A 19318-nucleotide genomic window follows, 5' to 3' on the forward strand; every position below is an offset into this window, starting at 1 on the left:
TAATTTGATATAAATAAGATTTCTTACCCCTGTTTTTCTGATTTAAATATGTTGTTATATTATGAGCTACGTTTACGTACGTGGCTTGTTGACCTGTGACTCATCAAAGGCCACGTAAAAAGACTACACTCATTTTTTGATACTTTTCTTTTTACTACAAACAAATTAACATGAAATGAAAATCGGGAAGTTCTTCAACACATTATAAAAAAAAATTGACTTTTTACGTCATTTAAATTAGATGTAAAAAATATAAATAGTTGTTAGAGTTTTTTTCGTAACTATTTTATATTTTTCACATTTAATTTAAGTAAAGCAAAAAATCATTTTTAATGACATGTTTTCATTATTGGTTTAATTTTGTTTTGAGCGTGTTAGAATCTAACACGTTGATTAATTAATACACGTAAATGTTGTTCGATATTATGACCAACTCCAAAAGTGGTGTCCCTAGATATTTGGAAGCAAAGAATCAAATCACTTTTCCAACGATTTCCTCGCCTCACATATATATACACCTTATCTTTTTCATCCAAATTCTCCCACAAATTCTTTCTTTCTTTTTTTTTTTCCTCATATTTTTACTTTTCTCTATAAGTTAAGTCAATTCATAACTTGAATTCTATTGCATGTTTTGTAGGATTTATATTTGAATCCTTATGTTTAACAGTATTAACGTGATAAATATCTGATATGTTATTAACGATCATAAAAATATAAATAATTTAATTGACTATCGTGTCAAAATTATTACACGAATATTAAATTTTCATCTACTTTTTTTAATTTATTTTGAAAAACATGAAATGTTATTTCCGAAGATCAAACATGAAAATTGAGAAGAAAGGGTTAAGAGAGTGAAAGAAAATAATAAAGATGATATTATGCATACAAATATACTTGTCAACCCGACAAGGACCACAAAATCTGACCTTTGAATTATATTGCATGGCATGCTTTGACTTTTAAATGTAGGTTAATTTAAATACAGAAAAAGATTAAATATTTAATTTAATCTATTTAATTTAATATTCCACCATATATTTATTTAATTATAAAAAAAGAAATGTAAAGAAGCATTCGTGTTCCCCAAGGAGACCGCCACCTCGATGACCTCACCTATGACCAAATACCTTTTGTTGGTGTCTTTGCCAAGCCAAAATTCAAACACTTGTTGAAAAGACGATAACATCCTTTGTATAAACACTCCCATCAAAGCCTAGTTCTAAGGTTATTCTGGACACTTCACACTGGGAAAAGGGCGTGGGCGAAACTTCTTATTCCGTTTCAAACATTTGCGGAGCGAAGCGTCAAGCGATCTCTGAGACACAGAGAGAGAGAGAGAGACAGTCTCAGAGAGAGACAGAGAGACAGAGGGAGAGGGTCATTGCTATAGCCTCTAACCAACAAAGATTACAGCAAACAAAGGTCGAAATATAAACATCAAACATTGGCCATTTGGGGCCGCCGATGAAAGAGCACTCCCCTTCCATTCATCTCCTCTCCCTCCTCAGCTCTTCTTCTTCTTTCCTGCCACGTTTTTCTCTTCCCTGTTATTTCTTTCGAACTGTTTCATTTCGCTTTCCAGGTAAATATCTCTCAATTTCTAACAGTTTTGTATCTTACCTATTATATATATATATATATATTCCTTTTGTTTTCCTAATTTTTGAGATCTTTTCTGTTCTTCTTGTTTGTGTGTTTTTGGTTTCTGTTTGAATACGGAGGAAGGCGAAGTGAGGGTTTATGTTGTTTTGGGTTGTCCGAACAGTTAGGATGAATAGCCATTTTAAGGCTGATTTTCCTGGAAGTTTCCGTTTTTTCTTTCTAAAACTTTCTGGGCATCCAATTCTAGCGTTTAGGGATCTTACGAGATTTTATTTGGGGATGCCTTGTTTGAACGCGACAATTCACCTTTTTGGTTTAGCCCGTCGTAAAAGCAAGATTATTGACTATATTTGTCAGCACAGGTTGTGGAGTTTTTGAATTGGACGTTGAAGATTTTGGGGCATAGGGTTTTAACTCTGCTCTCTTGCTCTTACATGGGGCTCCATTTAAGATTTTTATCTAGTTTTTTAGCTTTGCCTTCTCTTTGGATTTTGAGATTGGGCTTGTTGGTACAATATTGCCGAATTTTATTTCGTTTAATCCTCAGTCCTGTGTTGTCCTCGTGGTTGTATAGAGGGAGTAATTGACTGTATTAGGTTAACTTATGTAGAGGTTCAGTTATGTTATATCGCTTATACCTGGCAACCAAAAGATTAGTGTATATATATATATATATATATTAACTGAATAGTATAATGTGTATCTCTTTATAGGCAATAGGTTTTGGAGTTCATGTTGCAAAAAACAGTATATAGATGTAGTGTATCCTTATCTTAGATTTGTTGCTCGTAGTACTAGAGTCCTGATTGGTACCTGATGGATGAAAATGCATTCAGAACATCCAATCTTTGATTTTCCTATTTCTGATACCTTATTAAAGAAAATCCCAAGTAAAACATCATTTGCTCCATCACTGTTACAATTAATTGGCTCTGGTGTGTTGGAGATTCCATAAGTTTTTTGATAGCAACATGCTACTTTCTTTCTTTGCAACTGATTGTTAGATTTCTTTTCCTCTGTTCCCATTTAAGTGAATCTTCTTCTAAGTTTATTTGAATACTTATCAAAAAGATTTTATTTGATTTTTTTCCATCTCATTCGAAGTGAGTATTATTTTAAGTTAATTTGACTGTTTGGTGGTGCAGAATCATGTCAACATTTACTGCTATAACTTTAGATCGGTTCTTAGAACCTGGAGCTTCAAAATCGGTTGATAGGCCTATTCCTAATTCAAAGCCTCCTAATTCAAGACCTATTCCAAGTTCAAATCTGGAGAGAAGAAACAGTCCGTCAGCCCCTGAAAGGAGGGTGAAACGCCCTCAGATAAGGCCAGCACTCTATGCTACGCCTAAGGCAACCCCACTTCCAGATTCGCCTACTTCTTTCACACCCTCCCCATATATCATCAACCATAAGCGGCGTGGACCACGTCTCATGAAGAGCTTTTCTGAGAACAATGTATCACTTCGCCAAAAACCTGATGAAAAGGTCAATGAGAATGCTGGAAATGTGGAAACTGAGGTTGTCCATTCAGCTGATGATGTTTCTGTTACTTTCACTATTCCTGGTGCTAATCAGGAGGACCATGTGAATGGTGGCTGTGACAGTCATGTTGGGAACCACTGCAGTGAATTTGGGTGCAGTAATGGAGAACTTGTGAGCAGTCATGTGGAACTTGGAAACAGTAGTAAAAGTGATGGTGTGACAGGGGAAGATAATTTGTTGAAGCTTGAAAGAGATGGCGAGTCTGAAAATTTCTTTGATCCAAATGAATCTCTTAGTGTTACCAGCAACACTGATGGAGAGGATAATTCTGGGGTCGATCAACCTCTTACTCTCACCACACAAATGGGGGAGTTTTTTGACGCTTGGGAAGGTAATTGTCCTTGTTCTTGTTAGTGATTATTTCCTCTGTCAAGTTGGTCTTGTATTCCATTCTAAGATGTCCAAAAGATTGTTGTATTTGAAAATTTAATAACTTTCTTTACTTATCCTTGACTTTATTTGAAAAAGTGAAAAAGGTAATTGTCCTTGTTCTTGTTAGTGATTATTTCCTCTGTCAAGTTGGTCTTGTATTCCATTCTAAGATGTCCAAAAGATTGTTGTATTTGAAAATTTAATAACTTTCTTTACTTATCCTTGACTTTATTTGAAAAAGTGAATTCGTTTTCTTTTTTATTGCTTTATTTGAATTTAAATGTAGGAGAGGAATTCTTGGAACTTTCTATCTCAGAGACAATACATTAACTTATGCTCCTTAAAAACTTTGGTTTTCTAAATGGTATCACCGATATGAAAAGCTGGGAGCCAAATGACTTAGTGAAGTGTTCTTTTTATTGGATTTTACTCTTACCCTTTTAGAAAGTTTCGTTCATAGAATAAGCTACCTTGTTTGCCATGCTCTTCCATCTGGCTATAAAGTATGATTGCTTGAATATTGTAAAACATGGGCTCCTCTGTCTGTAAATCACTGTCCTAAGTATGAAAGACAGTTATGAGCCTACAGCAGTATGGGTATGTACAGTATTTTATCTCATGCAATTTTCTATCTTCGTACAGAATTATCCTCTGAGAGTGGGCCACAGCCTTCTCTTCAAGACGTTGAAGCTGAATTGCGTGAAATGAGATTGAGTGTATTGATGGAAATAGAGAAGCGGAAACAAGCAGAGGAATCCTTGAATAACATGCAAAGCCTGTGGCAGAGGCTTAGGCAACTGTTGTCTGTTGTGGGATTGACACTTCCTTCTTATCCCACTGCTTTGGCAGAGGGTGAGCAGCTGGAATGTAATCAGGTGGAAGAGTTGTTTCAACAGGTACAGGTTGCTAGGTTTGTATCAGAATCTGTTGGAAGGGCTGTTGGAAGGGCTGAGGTGGAGATGGAGATGGAAGCCCAGCTTGAGTCAAAGAACTTTGAGATTGCTCGATTATATGACAGGCTCCATTTTTATGAGGTCATGAATCAGGAAATGTATCAGAGGAACCAAGATGCTTTAGGTCAGATATCAATACCTTTCATTAATTATTTTTCAACCTTCAGTTATTTGTTTGTTGTTTTATATGCTTACACAGAGGAAGAGGGGGCTTAGTTTTCTGCAAAGCTTCTATTTTGGTGCCTTTTCTGTGTAGTTTCTTAGTCAGTATACATTGAACAAAATTAAGTAGGTTACAACTACTAAATAGATATTCCTCGTTGTCATTAAGAACATTACATATAGTAATTGAGGTTTATAAAGAGAATTAATGCATTGTATACCACCAAGGTTTGAATAAGAAGAATGAGACAATTACTAAAACTACATGATTATTCATCATTTTCATTTAAGAAAAATATATATAGTAATTGAGGTTCATAAATAGATAAAGAGAATTTATATATTGTATACCATTGAGGTTTCAGGTTGTAAGATTTCATTCTTCCTATCTCAATGTTGCATTTCGTATTGGCGTCAGTTTATAGCTGTGTTGGAAGCTAGAAGTCTACTAGAACAATCTAATGTTATTCAAGAACCTGCCAACTTCTCTTTGTGAAGGTAATGTAAGGCTTTTTCCTTACCACCCTCAGGATTCAACTTTATTGACAGGGGTGGTCATGTCTAGGGTTCCATGCTCTTTCCAAATTCTCTCTCTCTCTCTCTCTCTCTCTCTCTCTCTCTCTCTCTCTCTCTACTGAGACACAGACAGACACAGATGAGTGTGTTGCGGTTTGAACCTAGAGGGGACCAGAAACTATGATAGAAGATGTTGCAACGTTAGCTTGTGTGGCTTGAGATCCAGAAACTAGAGGGGACCAGATGAAGTACTCTCTTTATGCACAAACCCACACATGCATGTTTTTGTGCATGCATACACGTACAAACCAGAATATGCAAATGGAAAATTGTGGTAGTTCATGCTTGTACAAGTGCTCTGCTTTCCTATAGGCCCTGTTGGATGTGATCACCATGATTTGCTCCTCTAACTTCAGCAGTTTCCTGTTTTTGTAGAGGTGGCACGACATGAAAGGAAAATGAAGAAAAGAAGGCAGAAGTGGATTTGGGGTTCGTGTGCTGCTGTGATCACCCTTGGCACTGCAGCCTTAGCATGGTCATATCTACTAGATGGAAGAGGATCATCTTCCTCCAATCATTTGCAGAATCCTGAGGGTGGCGATGCAGTTGAGTAATCGGTGGTCAATCAATTAGTAACTTGGATAACATTTCATGGAAGGAAAGAATAAAGGTCACATAATACACCATGTGGGCATTGTCTCTTGCCTTTATCATTTGATTTTACTGCACAGTGGTTTTATAGCTACTAAGATAATTTAATTTGGTGCCCTTTGCTACTGATATGAAAGGTGATAAATCATAAAATGGATTAGGTTTTTTTTATTGAAAGCATGATTTCGAGCACGTCGGTCTATTTAATAATATTTTTGACAAAAGCAATGTGTATAAGGGAATTGACTGAATCCCCTTGTATATATGAATGTGTCCGGTATATGACGCCGCGCAACCTGGCAATTACTTTGAGGTCCAGAAAACTGGAGAGTGGAGAAGGGTTCCATTCCATAGTGTTTGGTTTGTTAAGTCGACTGGGCATATATTCCAATTTTGTAATGTGTTCTGCCTTATCTGCTCCAGACATACTACTGTAAGATGTCTTTCATGGCTGCCTTTTGGTTGCTGAAACATTATGTGGAATAGTATTCTAACTCTGAAAATCAATGAGGTTATCGGGCTACTTTTGGCAATTCTGCTAATTGTGGTGCTCAAAATTCAATTTGGAAGGTAATATTGGAACCTGTAATGCGATTTCCTGCCAAAGATTTTGCATTTGTTTTTTGTTTTGTGCTCGATCCGTTAAGGACTTTGGGTGTTGGCATGGTTCCAACTTTTGAAGCATAGATTACAAGTTTTACATTATAAGTTGATGTGATAAGATGGCAGGTTTGGGGCTTCAAATGAGATGCAAAATTCTCATTTATCTAATTTCATTTTATTTCATATTGTTTCAAGCATAATTCAAATACAAAATTTTCAAACTAGTCATTATAATTTTTTCAAACTAATAATTACAAATTTTTCAAACTTTCAAATAAAAAATATAAAACAGTTTCACATTTTTCAAATCTCTAAACAAAAATAATATTATAAAATTATATTTTTACAATATTTTAACTTTATAATATTTTTTATTTAATTTTTTTCCTCTCTTTTTCCAAAAACTCTAAAAATACTTGACTTAAACTATTTCATTATTATTTACAAATTATAGTATTATTATTTACAAAATTATGTTTATGGGCTCCAGTTAAATCTTTGAGCTCTTCAAACGTCCTATTTTGGATCTGTAGTCTTAACCCATCTTGTATAAATGTATTGGTCACTCGGTTAACATCCAGCTACTTTTGATAAATAAAAAATAAATAAATAAATAAATAAAAGTTGATAGGTCGTATTGTCTATGTTAAACGATTTGTTTTGCGGTTGTTTTTATTTATATAAATAAAAATTATCATAAAAGGTGAAACAGCATGCAAATACCTCTTACAATTAGTTGTTCAAAAAGAAAATCCCACTCAAATTAAAATTAGGAAAATTCTTCTTGTCATCCTCACATTTCACACACCATACTTATTTTATTTTATTTTTATTTTTTTTATAATAAATATGTAGTGTGTGGATGATAAATATAATAATTCAATTAATTTAATAAGAATAAAATGAAATAAAAAATAAATAAAAAATAAAAAATAATATTTTAATATATAAAATATGTGGTGTGGGATGATGTGTAGCATTTCTCTTAAAATTATGGCATTACTCTAGTACTAGTTCCATTCTATAGGCTATACACTGGAAAGTATTCCACTAAACAGAAAAAAGACTGAAATATGGATGTGCTTCAATTTGAATTACTCGCGTTTTACAGAAAAACTTTGGTATGTGTCTGCAATTGGTTAAAAGTGATTTATTTATCTTTTTTCTATTTTATGATATTGGTAATTTAATAATATTACTTGTGTAACACCATCAATTTAACCTTCATGTAGCACTAATGCAGCAGACAATATGTATCGGTGTGAAAAAATAAAAGAAGAAACCAGAAGTGGAAAAAGATATTCGACAATAGTTATTGACCATTTAATGCTACCTAACAAACAAAGCGATACTAGCAACAAAAAATACTATAAGGTTCTCTCTCTCCCTCTCTCTCTCTCTCTATATATATATATATATTGAGGTGCAACCACCGTGGTTAATTCTCAACTGGGATTTATGCATCTTATGCTACCGCTGGAAACATTCAAGCAACTTTGCCTGTTAGGAAACTATATATAATAACTTGAAGGCAACCCATGTCTGAAATGGTTGAAGTGAAAGTGAAAGGAGCATCTGCGGCAAGATGGTGGCCTGCTCAAGTACCACAGGTATGGAAGGGCAAATTCGGGCACCGTGAGTTCAAGACTTACCAGTTACCAATACCATCTTTACTTAAAAGATAAATCGGTGTAAAGTATGCACTCTCTATAGCTTTGATGAAAGTTTCGAGCCCATTGGCCCTGTCAATGTTCCTCATCGGTAACCCATCAAGCTACTTGGAAATGAAAAGAGTTGTAGCCCAGTTTTGGGAGCTGATTTGTAACTGTTGCAGAGCCTGCGAAACGGTTTGGTAGAGTTCATGGGCCTGTCATATTATGTAAAGAAGACGGCATTGCAAGGCATGTTTGTTTGTTTTCATTGAGGGGTCGGAGCCATCTACAAACGAAAGGTGCATGCATGGTTAATTGCACCGTGAGGTTGTGGTTACTCATTTGTAGTGAACTGACCAGACATCCCATGTCACATGTCGGAAGAGATTCGGATCCGCAGATCTCTACTTATGTCAGTACAGATAGAGTAAAAGCTGAAAAGTAAAAAAAAAAACACTGTCGAGGCCAAAATAATAATAATAAAAATAATAATTCTTGGGGGTACTTGATGATCATTTTTACCTAAGAAAAGAAAAGAAAAAAGAAGTAGGGGGGGTTGGTGAAAGTGGAGGAAGATGAGTAAATGGGAATCTGAACGAATCGACATTAAGGATTGTCGGCAATGTCTATTTTCGTAGGTTTTCAAATTCTAAGGTGTCTATTTAATTTGCTCTTGATCTTCTTTCCCGTACGGAGGTGGTTTTGTCTATTTCTTCCTCCCTGTGATCTAGCCAAACAGATGCCACGAAAGCTCCATTCGAACATGCTATGTTTTGTATCATTCTGCAGGTTCAGATTAGGCTAACTTAGTTCTTTGATTATATTATATTACAGAAAAGATGGATTCAAATAGTTATGCCTTTTTTCCCTATTTTTTAGGTGAATGATATAAGATGAATTTAAAACGTTTATATATTATTCAAAAAAAAAATCAAAGATTTTTTGTAATAAAATATCATAAACCAGAGACTGCAAATTGCCATGTTGTGACAAATTTTAATAGTTTAACGTTTATTTTCCAAGTAAAGAAAGAAAAACACCCCACCAAATAAGAAGCATATAGCTATAAAATGCAGCACCTGCACAGATTCAGCAAAGCACTAAAAGGCAAAAAGAGAGAAGGAACAGACATAGCTGTAGCGTCTGAGATTTGTGGAACCCCATCACAGATTCACAGAAAAGAGACCATATTAAAGAGCATTAGAAGCTGCTCCTCACATGGCTTTAACCCTCACATGCCCCACGAAGTTCTGACGCGTGGTAGATTAGACAGAGACAAGTCACCCAAAACTGGGCATGCCAAATATAATTTGCAGAACAAATAAACATTTATTTATTTTTTTGTTTCTGTTCCTATGCAATAAATGAATTGATTTAAAAGATTTCACCAAGCACGACTACCATGCTGGGAGAAAAGTTACAGATAATAATGTTTTTAACTTTGCATAGAAGGCCAGGGGCCCCCTTTTTTCGGCTTTTTGTGTTGCTTTTTCACAGGTTTGGTTCTTGGAATTGAAGACCTAAAGTAAATGATATTAATCCAACGACTGTAAAGCAACGAGCTTTTGACCTTCGAACCTGTTCTAGAGTAGTTGGATACGTGGGTACGACCATTGTCGGCATGGGTATAATATCCCACAAGTTCAGCTTACGATGAGCAGACGATGCCTTGCCACAAAACCTTCTCAGCTAGCAGATACTGTGAGATGTTTTGTGAATTTGGCCTGAAGATTAACTGCAGTTCTCAGTACTCAGTACTCAGAATTGAGTTTCTTGTACATTCAAGTACAATTATTTAAAAGGAACATATACAATTGACCAACAACTTGTTGAAAAAAAGAAAAGAAAATTTGATCTCAAGAAAGTTGACAGCAATCATTTGATAAAAATAAGGTAAAAACCTCGTGTGAGCTATAATTAGTGAAGTTCATCAGACAAATGATGACAACTTGATTTCTAAGAGATGGTTAAGAGCTTTATTTTTTTGAGTTTCAATTGAAGCTCAACAAGTCAATGCATACAATTATTCATAGGGGTGAGTTCGGTCCGGTCCGGGGAGGTTTTGTGGACCGGACCGGACCTATTCGGTCCAGGGTTTTCCAACCCTGGACCGGACCGAACTCCATCAGGACCGGTCCGGTCCGGTCCTATTCGGTCCGGTCCGGTCCGGTCGGTCCATTCGGTCCAAGGTTGATTTTTTTTTTTTTTTTTTTTTTTTTTTTTTTTTTTTTTATCTAATGACATTTTTTTTAATATTTATGTAATTATATTGTAATATATTTAATATATATACATATAGTATTATATATATATTAGTAATATGCTAATACTATTAGTCTATTAGTAATAATACTATAACTAATAAATATATGTAATAATAACTATACTATAACTAATAACTATATGTAATAATAGTAATAGTGATAACTATATATTTATATAATATGCTAATATTTAATGACATTTTTTTTAATATTTATGTAATTATATTGTAATATATTTAATATATATACATATAGTATACTATTATATATATTAGTAATATGCTAATACTATTATATAAATAATATATATAAATAATATTTTTTTTTTTTCTATTCGGTCCGGTCCGGTCCGGTCCGGGGTGAAAAACTCCCGGACCGGGACCGGACCGAATCTTTTCGGTCCCTTAAAAATGGGACCGGACCGGACCGGACCCAATTCGGTCCGGTCCGGTCCGGTCCAAATAGTGCCGGTCCGGTCGGTTTTGCCGGTCCGGACCGGCCGATGCTCACCCCTAATTATTCATCTGAGAGGAGGGGGGGGGGGGGTTCTAGAAGAACATAAATGCAATAATGGATTTAGATCTAAGATGAATTTAGATTTTTGGACCATAGAATAGACTTTTAGACCAGCTGGATATTTTAGAGGTGCTATAGTAACGGACTCGTCTTTGGAGTAGTAGCTAAACGTGGCGCTCCTTCCATGTCCATCACATTACATCCATACCAATTTCATAGTTTGAAAATATCAAGATTAAGGATGCCCCTCATTTACAATCAAATCTGTATTATTATTCTTCTTCTTGAGCAATACAGATCAAGTGATATTATGCCCAAATACAGTAACTTTTTTTGATGGAAATATACTTCATTGCATTCATTCATAAACGATTACAACTGTGACTTATCAATACAGGAGAACCAGACTATAAGTCAACTAACGCAACTGCTCAGGAGCTTTCCCGTTAACAAATTTCTTTGTGACGGACATTGTCTAAACTTCTACACCTTCTCTCCTGACAACAGTCAAAAGAGAAAGCGCTATGTCAAAATAGAGCTAAAACAACCTTTCTTCTTTAGAAGAAAGGTACATCCATGCTCCATCCTCCCAAGGAGGAGGAGTACAACCACACTCTATCCTCCCAAGGAGGAAGAGTACCAACACCTACCTTCCTTCAAAAGAAGAGTAGGACAAAACACTCACATTCCTCCAAAAAGGAGTGGGACACCAGCCTATTTATTAATTATAAAACCTAATACAGATTACAAAAACCAAAACTTAAAAAAACTGATAATGGGCTTGTGTGCTCGTGGGGGCCCAGCCCAAGCCAAGACCTAGCTTGTGTGCACATGGGGGCCCAGCCCAAGCCAACTCGTTAGGGTTGCATCGTTTCCTTCTCCCGCCGCCACCCACTATCCTTGTAATCCATCCTGCACACGAGCCGGCCGCTCCACCCCGATGCATGGAAAGCGCCACTGACCCAGGTAAACGCACGGCAACCATGGGGAGGCAGCCCATAAAACCACACACCAAAACGGAGCAGCCAGCTCCGTCGCCATCTACCTCTTCCATGGACGCCGTCTCGCCCCGGCTAAGGACCACCATCCTCGGCTTAGACCCATAACCCACAACTCGTACCATAACCAGAGCAGCCCCACCTCGCCTCGAACCACTTCTCCAGCTCCCTCACCATTTGCCTTCCTTCCTCGCCGTTTACCATCCACCCACTACGCCGAAAGACCACTGAATGATCCCTGGAGCAGGACATCCACAAACGACCCATGAACGCCCGTACCAAAACAGAGCATTAAGCTCCGTCCCACACCACCTCTCTCCCACCGTCCCCTCCTCCCTTTGTTCTGCAAAAGCGGCCCAGACGAGCATCCGACACTCTTTATATGCAAGAGCCGACACAAAACAACCAGACTAAACTAGAAAAGCAGGAAAACAAAAATAAAACAAAAAAAGAACATGAAAAAGGAGAGGGGAGGGAGGTCCTACCTCTGTGGAAGATTTCTGTTTTGCTTTCTAAAGAGAGGCGAGAGCTTACTTATTTCATCGGCATGGTATTCCATTTTTGGTATTGGAGAATTTTCAAATACAGTAACTTAAACCTTAGAAATGGCGTCTATATAGGTAGAAAATTGTTCGTTACCGAAGGGAGGATAAATAGTTTCATTTTCGAGGACCGGTTTTATCCTTGTCGGTTTCTCTGCCTTGACAGTCACTCTTGTTTTTTCCCTAAATTTTGCGGTTGTAAAACGACAAACTTTCATCATCAGGCTACAGGCAACTGCCTAAACAGTCGCATCTTTCTTCCAAGCTGCTTATAAAAAACACTAGAAAAGATTTCTTCATCCACATTCACAGAGAGTGAGAAAGAAAGATGAAGCATCTGGCTTTGGTACTTGTTTTGGCCATTTTGATCCACCGACAGTGCTTTCACATTGGAGTTGAAGCAGGAGATAGTTTCATCAGAACCAGAGGAATTCATTTTCTATTAAATGGAAATCCTTACTATGCGAATGGCTTCAATGCGTACTGGTTGATGTATGTGGCTTCTGACCCATCTCAGAGACCCAAAGTTTCTGCTGCCTTTCGTGAGGCCTCAAGCCATGGCCTCACTGTAGCTAGAACTTGGGCTTTCAGCGATGGTGGCTACAGACCCCTGCAGTACTCTCCTGGCTCCTACAATGAGCAAATGTTTAAGGTCTCTCTCTCACACACACACATTATTCTCTACCATTTTGTACAATTATTTATATCTGCAAAGTTCAGAATGTTGATCTTGGTTTTCTGGGTCCTCTCTTTTTGGTGGTTTGAACTTTGAAGGGCTTAGATTTTGTTATAGCTGAAGCCAGGAGGTATGGGATTAAGCTCATATTGAGCTTGGCGAACAACTACGACAGCTTTGGAGGGAAAAAACAATATGTGAATTGGGCAAGAAATCATGGGCAGTACCTGTCATCTGAAGATGATTTTTTTAGGAATCCTGTCGTTAAGGGTTACTACAAGAACCATATGAAGGTAAGGCAATCCACTCATTTTTTTATTCTCTTCTACGATTTTAAGATGTAATGATTTTAACACCAAAAATTATATAAGGCAAATAAAATAGTATTCAGATTTAGTTTCTGTAATGCAGAGTTCCTGAGCTTTTCTTTTGTGAGATCTAGATGTATGATGTGCAGCACTAATTTTTCTATACCCTTTCAGACTGTTCTGTCCAGATATAACAGCTATACTGGAGTTCATTACAAAGATGACCCAACAATCATGGCCTGGGAGCTTATGAATGAACCTAGATGCACATCGGATCCTTCAGGGAGGACTATTCAGGTTAGAGTGATCCCTCTTTTTTTTTAATGTCTTTCCCCATCTTAGACCTAGGTTAAGTTTTATGTGTCTCCATACAGTAACTTTTTCCACTCCAGGCAACCTTAACGTTGGTTACAACATTGTGTATTGTTTATGTTACAAGCCATGGTTTTTACAGTTATTGCTCAGAATTCGTGCTAAACTTAAATCCTTTGGTTCTTGTCCGACAGGCTTGGATAACTGAAATGGCTTCCTATGTAAAGTCCATTGATAGAAATCACATGCTGGAAGCTGGTTTAGAAGGGTTTTATGGGCAATCCACGCCTCAGAGGAAGGGACTCAATCCTAGTCTCGAAATCGGAACAGATTTCATTGCAAATAATCGAATCCCTGGCATCGATTTTGCAACGACACACTCATATCCTGATCAATGGTAACTATTACTTTCAAGTGTTGAAAATACAAAAAGAATAATCACGAGTATATCATTATTTGGACTGTTCAACAGAACAAGAAAAGCTGTAAAATGAAATCTTGGCCTAAAACTGGCTCAGTGAATTGAGATTAATCGAATTTTACATGATATGGGCAGGTTATCCAGCTCAAATAATCAATTTCAGCTTTCGTTCTTGAACAATTGGCTCAACGCCCACATCCAAGATGCACAGTACATTCTTAGGAAGCCAATACTTCTTACAGAATTTGGGAAATCCTGGAAAGTTGCTGGTTTCAGCATATACCAAAGAGACCTGCTGTTTAATACTGTGTATTACAAGATATACTCCTCAGCTAAAAGAGGAGGTGCAGCTGCTGGAGGTCTGTTCTGGCAACTTCTAAGTGAAGGCATGGACTCTTTCCGTGATGGGTATGAGATAGTTCTGAGCCAAAGCCCCTCAACTGCAAACATCATTGCCCAACAGTCTCACAAACTTCACCAGATTCGGAAGTTTTTTGAAAGAATGAGAAACATTGAGAGGTGGAAGAGGGCAAGGGCCAGCAGAAGGGCTCAATGGTTGGCTAGAAACAGAGGCAGGCATATCGGCAACTAGTGTGGACTATGTTCTATGTCTTAAGTAAACATATCTAATTGTGTGGCCTATAAGGTTTCCAAAACTGGTTTGGTTTCCCTCTTAGAGACCGAGTGTTTTTTGTCCAGGAGGGTAGCTTCTAGTACTAAACAATGTAACTTTTCTATAATTCTGTACTTTGTGTGTGTTGTCAGCTAAAGTTGTTCAGGCAACTCTGTTTGTAACAAACTGCAGAGCCTGGAACTTGTTTATTCCACCATATTATGACTTTTACATCAAATGAAACTGTAGAAGCTTGTTTACTAGATTGAATTGTACACTACAATGGATTGCTAAGTTCCATCATTTGTAAATTCTGAGTTAACAGAACTATGGCTGCATGTTGCAAGGCAAATTGGCTTCATTTATCACTCATATTGGAATTGACATCAATACTTGAATTCATTCAATTGGAGAGATTCATTCTCAACTAGCCATTGATTTCTTCTTACGAAGCCATTAAAGAAATATCTATTTTTAGTCCTTAATTTTATTATCCTCCAGTCAACAAATCATATATTAGGGGGTTTTCATTTATGGAACTTGCCAATAAAAAGTATGAAACCATGTCAATTGATGTGACTAATGATATGATGTGACTAAGATGATAAGATCAAAGATGAGAATAACGGTGTGGTGTTGCTAAAATGATTATTAAATGTACTGGTCAAATGTATATATTAGTATAAATGAATTTTGTTATTTTTCTTTAATCATTTTTTAAACATCTTTAATTATTAAAAAAATATAAAAAAATATAAATTTATTAATAATTATTTTTTTAATTATTAAAAAAATTAAAAAAATATAAATAAACATATTTAATTAATATATTTAATAATTATACTATCATTTTCCTTTTCAGCTCGACCTGGTCAGTTTGGATAGGAAGATTGCTAGAGCAGTTGTATATTATTTTGGGATAAACTTTTCCCCATTGGGCCGGAGCAAGAGATAATATTGGGCTTCAGGTCCATTTAAAAGACATTCTTTTAACATTTTTTTTAAGCTAAGTGAAATATACATAGACACATGTTTTATCCACAAAATTGTTTATAAAAATAAATTTACTTAATACTGCATTAGACTATAGTCTTTTTTTATTGTAAAATATATTTAATATATCTAGACCCAGTAGAAAAAAGCCATATGGCAAAATAGGAAAACAAAATTAAAAAAAAAAAAAAAAAAAAAAAAAAAAAAAGGCCATAGTGCCACCTAGCATGGGCTGCTTGCATACAACAGCGGCTTAGGCAAGTGTATGAGGTCCACCAAGATACAGGAGCTGGACAAACAATGTTCATGGAATACGGTTTGTAAGCGATGATCTTCACCCTGTCTCTCTTGTTAAAATAGAGAAATTCTACACATCATCCTACACCACACACTTTATATATTAAAATATTATTTTTTATTTTTTTTATTTTTTATTTTATTTTATTCTTATTAAACTAATTAAATTATTTTATTTATCATCAACACACTACATATTTATTATAGAAAAAATGAAAAAAAAATTAAAATAAGTATAGTGTGTGAAGTGTGAGGATGATAAATAGATTTTTCCGTTAAAATAATTCATTCTAAATAAGGAAAAACCAGTCTTAGTTATGTAACAAGGAGATGCAGATTAATTATAAGGTTGAGTTCTTGGAAATTGGAGAAGATTAAGCAGTTCAATATAATGTATCTAAATAAGTACCCCAAACTTTTACGGTGCATGAGATAAGAGTTTACTCTTCAAGCGGGTTTCGAAGGACCTGCCTTGGAGAGGTCTTCCAACATCAAAAAAATTAAAAAAAAAAAAAATATCCCAAGTTTTGATAGGTCATTATGTCAGAATACTTTAGACTTTGTTATTAAAACTTTAGGCTTTTAACCCGGACTTTTAACACAGGCCTTTAGAAAAGTAATACATAGTGCGGGGGTACTGGGTACATAATAAAAAGGAAAATGTTATTCTTACTGAGATAATTTTTCGAAATAATCTACCAACTGAAGTGGTTATGGATGATGCTATTCGGACCGATGTCCCAACCAACAATGACCGATAAGTGCAATTTTAATTTTTTTTTTCTTTTAAATATTTTTTTAACTTCTTTAACTATTTTTTTTTTACAAAAAATATATAAATCATTAATAATATTTACTTCCTTAATCACTAAGAAAAAAACTCAAAAAAAAAAAAGTATCTATCAAAATCATGGGTACTTCATCGTTTCAACAACATTACTCTTTAACTAAAAAACAAAAAAACGAAATTGCAACCTCCTCACCCCAAGAAGTTATGCACCATGAAAACCCTCTCTTCATTTGTTGATGTAAATTATTCCCAACAGAGACAAACACGCATGCAATTCCAACGACAGCAGGAGGAAGAGAGACTTTCGAACTCGAACCTGACATATCCACCGCACGATCCTTTGGAGCCGTAGTTCCGGGATTGGATTGCAAAGGTAGCGGAAATGCTTTGAAGCTCAATGAAGTCAAAGCCTGTTGACCCAGGAACGATCATGGAGTCCTTTAAAGGATATTTATAAATAATAAAATTGATTTTTATGTATTTGATTCTCACGTAAAGTTTTACCTTTAAATAATTCTTTAAAAGGTATTTTGTCATTAATATTGGTATTATAAAATTAATTTTTTTAATTAAGTATTTTCTTTTTATATAATTGGATGAATGTCGACTAACTAATTATTTGAGTGAATTGGTAGATCTTTCACTATAAAAATTGTTTAGTTATAGACAATTATTTCTCATAAAAATGAATATTTCATGTCAAAATAAATTTGTATTTATCACAAATAGTTATTTTTGTTGTAAATAATCTATTACAAATATTCATTTTTCTTACAGTGAATTTTTGTTACAATACAAGGATATTTAAGGATGAGTTTTACTACGTATAAGTAAAGTTGCGTACTAATCTACATATCAATACTGATTCATTCATATTTAAAATTTAAATTGATACTGTTTTTAGTCAAATTTATTTTTAAACTAATCACATTAAATTAATATATATTAATATGCAGTTGTGGTTAGAACTAGATTTTTTCAAAGATTTTTAGTGGCCTTTAGGGGGTTGAAGTACTTGAACTGCAGGTGCAAGGAAGAAGAATAGGAAGCAACAACAATTCATCAAGCTGAGCTTTCGCACCTAAAGATCTCCCTCTCGTCTTCGAAAAGCCCATTTGGTTCTTCCTATTTGGGGCTTCTTTAACTCTCTTTTCCGTCCATGGAAAACCTTTTATTTTTCAATTTATTTTCCCGCCCTCTTCTTTTCAGCGATCTCTTCCTGGATTCCAACTAGTTCGTAGCAATTTTTGTCTTAAACCCTTGTTATATGCTAATAAATTAGTTAGTTTGAGTTTTGTTTCGTTGATTGGTACTAAATAAATAAATCAATGGTGTTTGGAGAGGTAAACAAGTTGAACAGCTACAATATGAGCTCAAACTGATCCAAAGTCTTCTAAAAGATGCAGATGCGAGGCAAAATGAAAGAGAGAGTGTATGCTAGTAGCCCAGTGGGTTGCACATGTGAGAGATGTTGCTTATGATGCCGAAGATGTTATTGAGAGTTATGTGCTCAAAGTTGGCTCCAGAAAGGGAGGAGGCATACAAAATGTCCTGAAAATGTTTGGCTGCATCTTGGTAGAAGCAAAAGCTATTGATCAAACTAGGTCAGAGATTGGTGAAATAATGAAGAGAATTTCTACATTGAACTCAAGTTTACAAGATTATGGCATAAAACTTGATTCGATGGATGGTGGTGGCCCGAGTTCTTTGAGTGAGAAGATAAGAGAGCAAAGGCAAACTTATGCGCATGTTGAACATGATCATGTTGTTGTTGGATTGGAGGATAACCTGAAGGAAGTGGTGGCATGTTTGACAAAAGAGGTCAAATACAAGTACAGAATCGTTTCCATATGTGGTATGGATGGTCTTGGAAAGACTACTCTTGCTAGGAAGGCTTATCATTACCCACAAGTCAAGAGTCACTTTAATTGTCGTGCCTGAGCATGTATCTCTCAACAATGTCATAGAAGAGATGTTTGGGAAGGAGTTATGATCGAACTTATCTCTCTATTTGAAACGGAGAGAGATAAAATTCGAAAAATGACAGATGTAGAGCTTACTAAGGAAATTTGTGAAATGCTATGCCGAAATAAATGTTTGGTGGTTCTAGATGATATCTGGAAAGTCGAGGATTGGAACAGACTATCTGCTGCCTTCCAATTGAATGATACGAACAACAAAATATTGCTAACCTCTCGTAATGTAGACATGGCTTTGCAAGTAGATCCAAGGCAGGGCCACCTTCACGAATTAAAGCTTCTAAATGATGGAAACAACTGGGAATTGCTTCAAAATATAGCAAATTAGCAATATCATGGAGAGAAGGTATATAGACAGTATCTAATTCTCATTCGCTAGATTTTCTAAAAGTGCATTTTTTTATATGAAATGATTGTTGGTTTAGTCACGGACCACGGTATTATTTTTTACTAACATATTGAATAGGACTTAATAAAAAAAAAAGCTGTTCATTTAGAAGTTCTTCAAGCTTTTGCCGATTGGACACAACTACCTTTCCAATGGAAT

General features: G+C 35.6%; 2 protein-coding genes across 3 annotated transcripts; both read left to right on the plus strand.

Moving 5' to 3' along the window:
• Positions 1 to 1291: 1291 nt before the first annotated feature.
• LOC122308288 lies at positions 1292 to 6381 on the plus strand. Of its 2 annotated transcripts, XM_043121544.1 has the most exons (5): positions 1292 to 1588; positions 2754 to 3484; positions 4168 to 4602; positions 5006 to 5138; positions 5592 to 5725. In XM_043121544.1, exons 2-4 carry the CDS (start codon positions 2758 to 2760, stop codon positions 5134 to 5136), a joined length of 1293 nt encoding a protein of 430 aa, XP_042977478.1. In that variant the 5' UTR covers positions 1292 to 1588; positions 2754 to 2757; the 3' UTR covers positions 5137 to 5138; positions 5592 to 5725. The 2 variants fall into 2 exon arrangements, with proteins under 2 accessions (XP_042977478.1, XP_042977470.1); XM_043121536.1 differs by lacking the exon at positions 5006 to 5138 and having other exon boundaries at positions 1294 to 1588; positions 5592 to 6381.
• A 6042-nt stretch (positions 6382 to 12423) lies between these two features.
• Positions 12424 to 14975, plus strand: LOC122308376 (mannan endo-1,4-beta-mannosidase 7-like). The gene is made up of 5 exons (XM_043121663.1): positions 12424 to 13034; positions 13157 to 13351; positions 13541 to 13663; positions 13873 to 14075; positions 14235 to 14975. Exons 1-5 carry the CDS (start codon positions 12711 to 12713, stop codon positions 14689 to 14691), a joined length of 1302 nt encoding a protein of 433 aa, XP_042977597.1. The 5' UTR covers positions 12424 to 12710; the 3' UTR covers positions 14692 to 14975.
• Positions 14976 to 19318: the final 4343 nt, after the last annotated feature.

This window comes from Carya illinoinensis, chromosome 1 (assembly GCF_018687715.1).
Source record: "Carya illinoinensis cultivar Pawnee chromosome 1, C.illinoinensisPawnee_v1, whole genome shotgun sequence".
Lineage (NCBI taxonomy): Eukaryota > Viridiplantae > Streptophyta > Magnoliopsida > Fagales > Juglandaceae > Carya > Carya illinoinensis.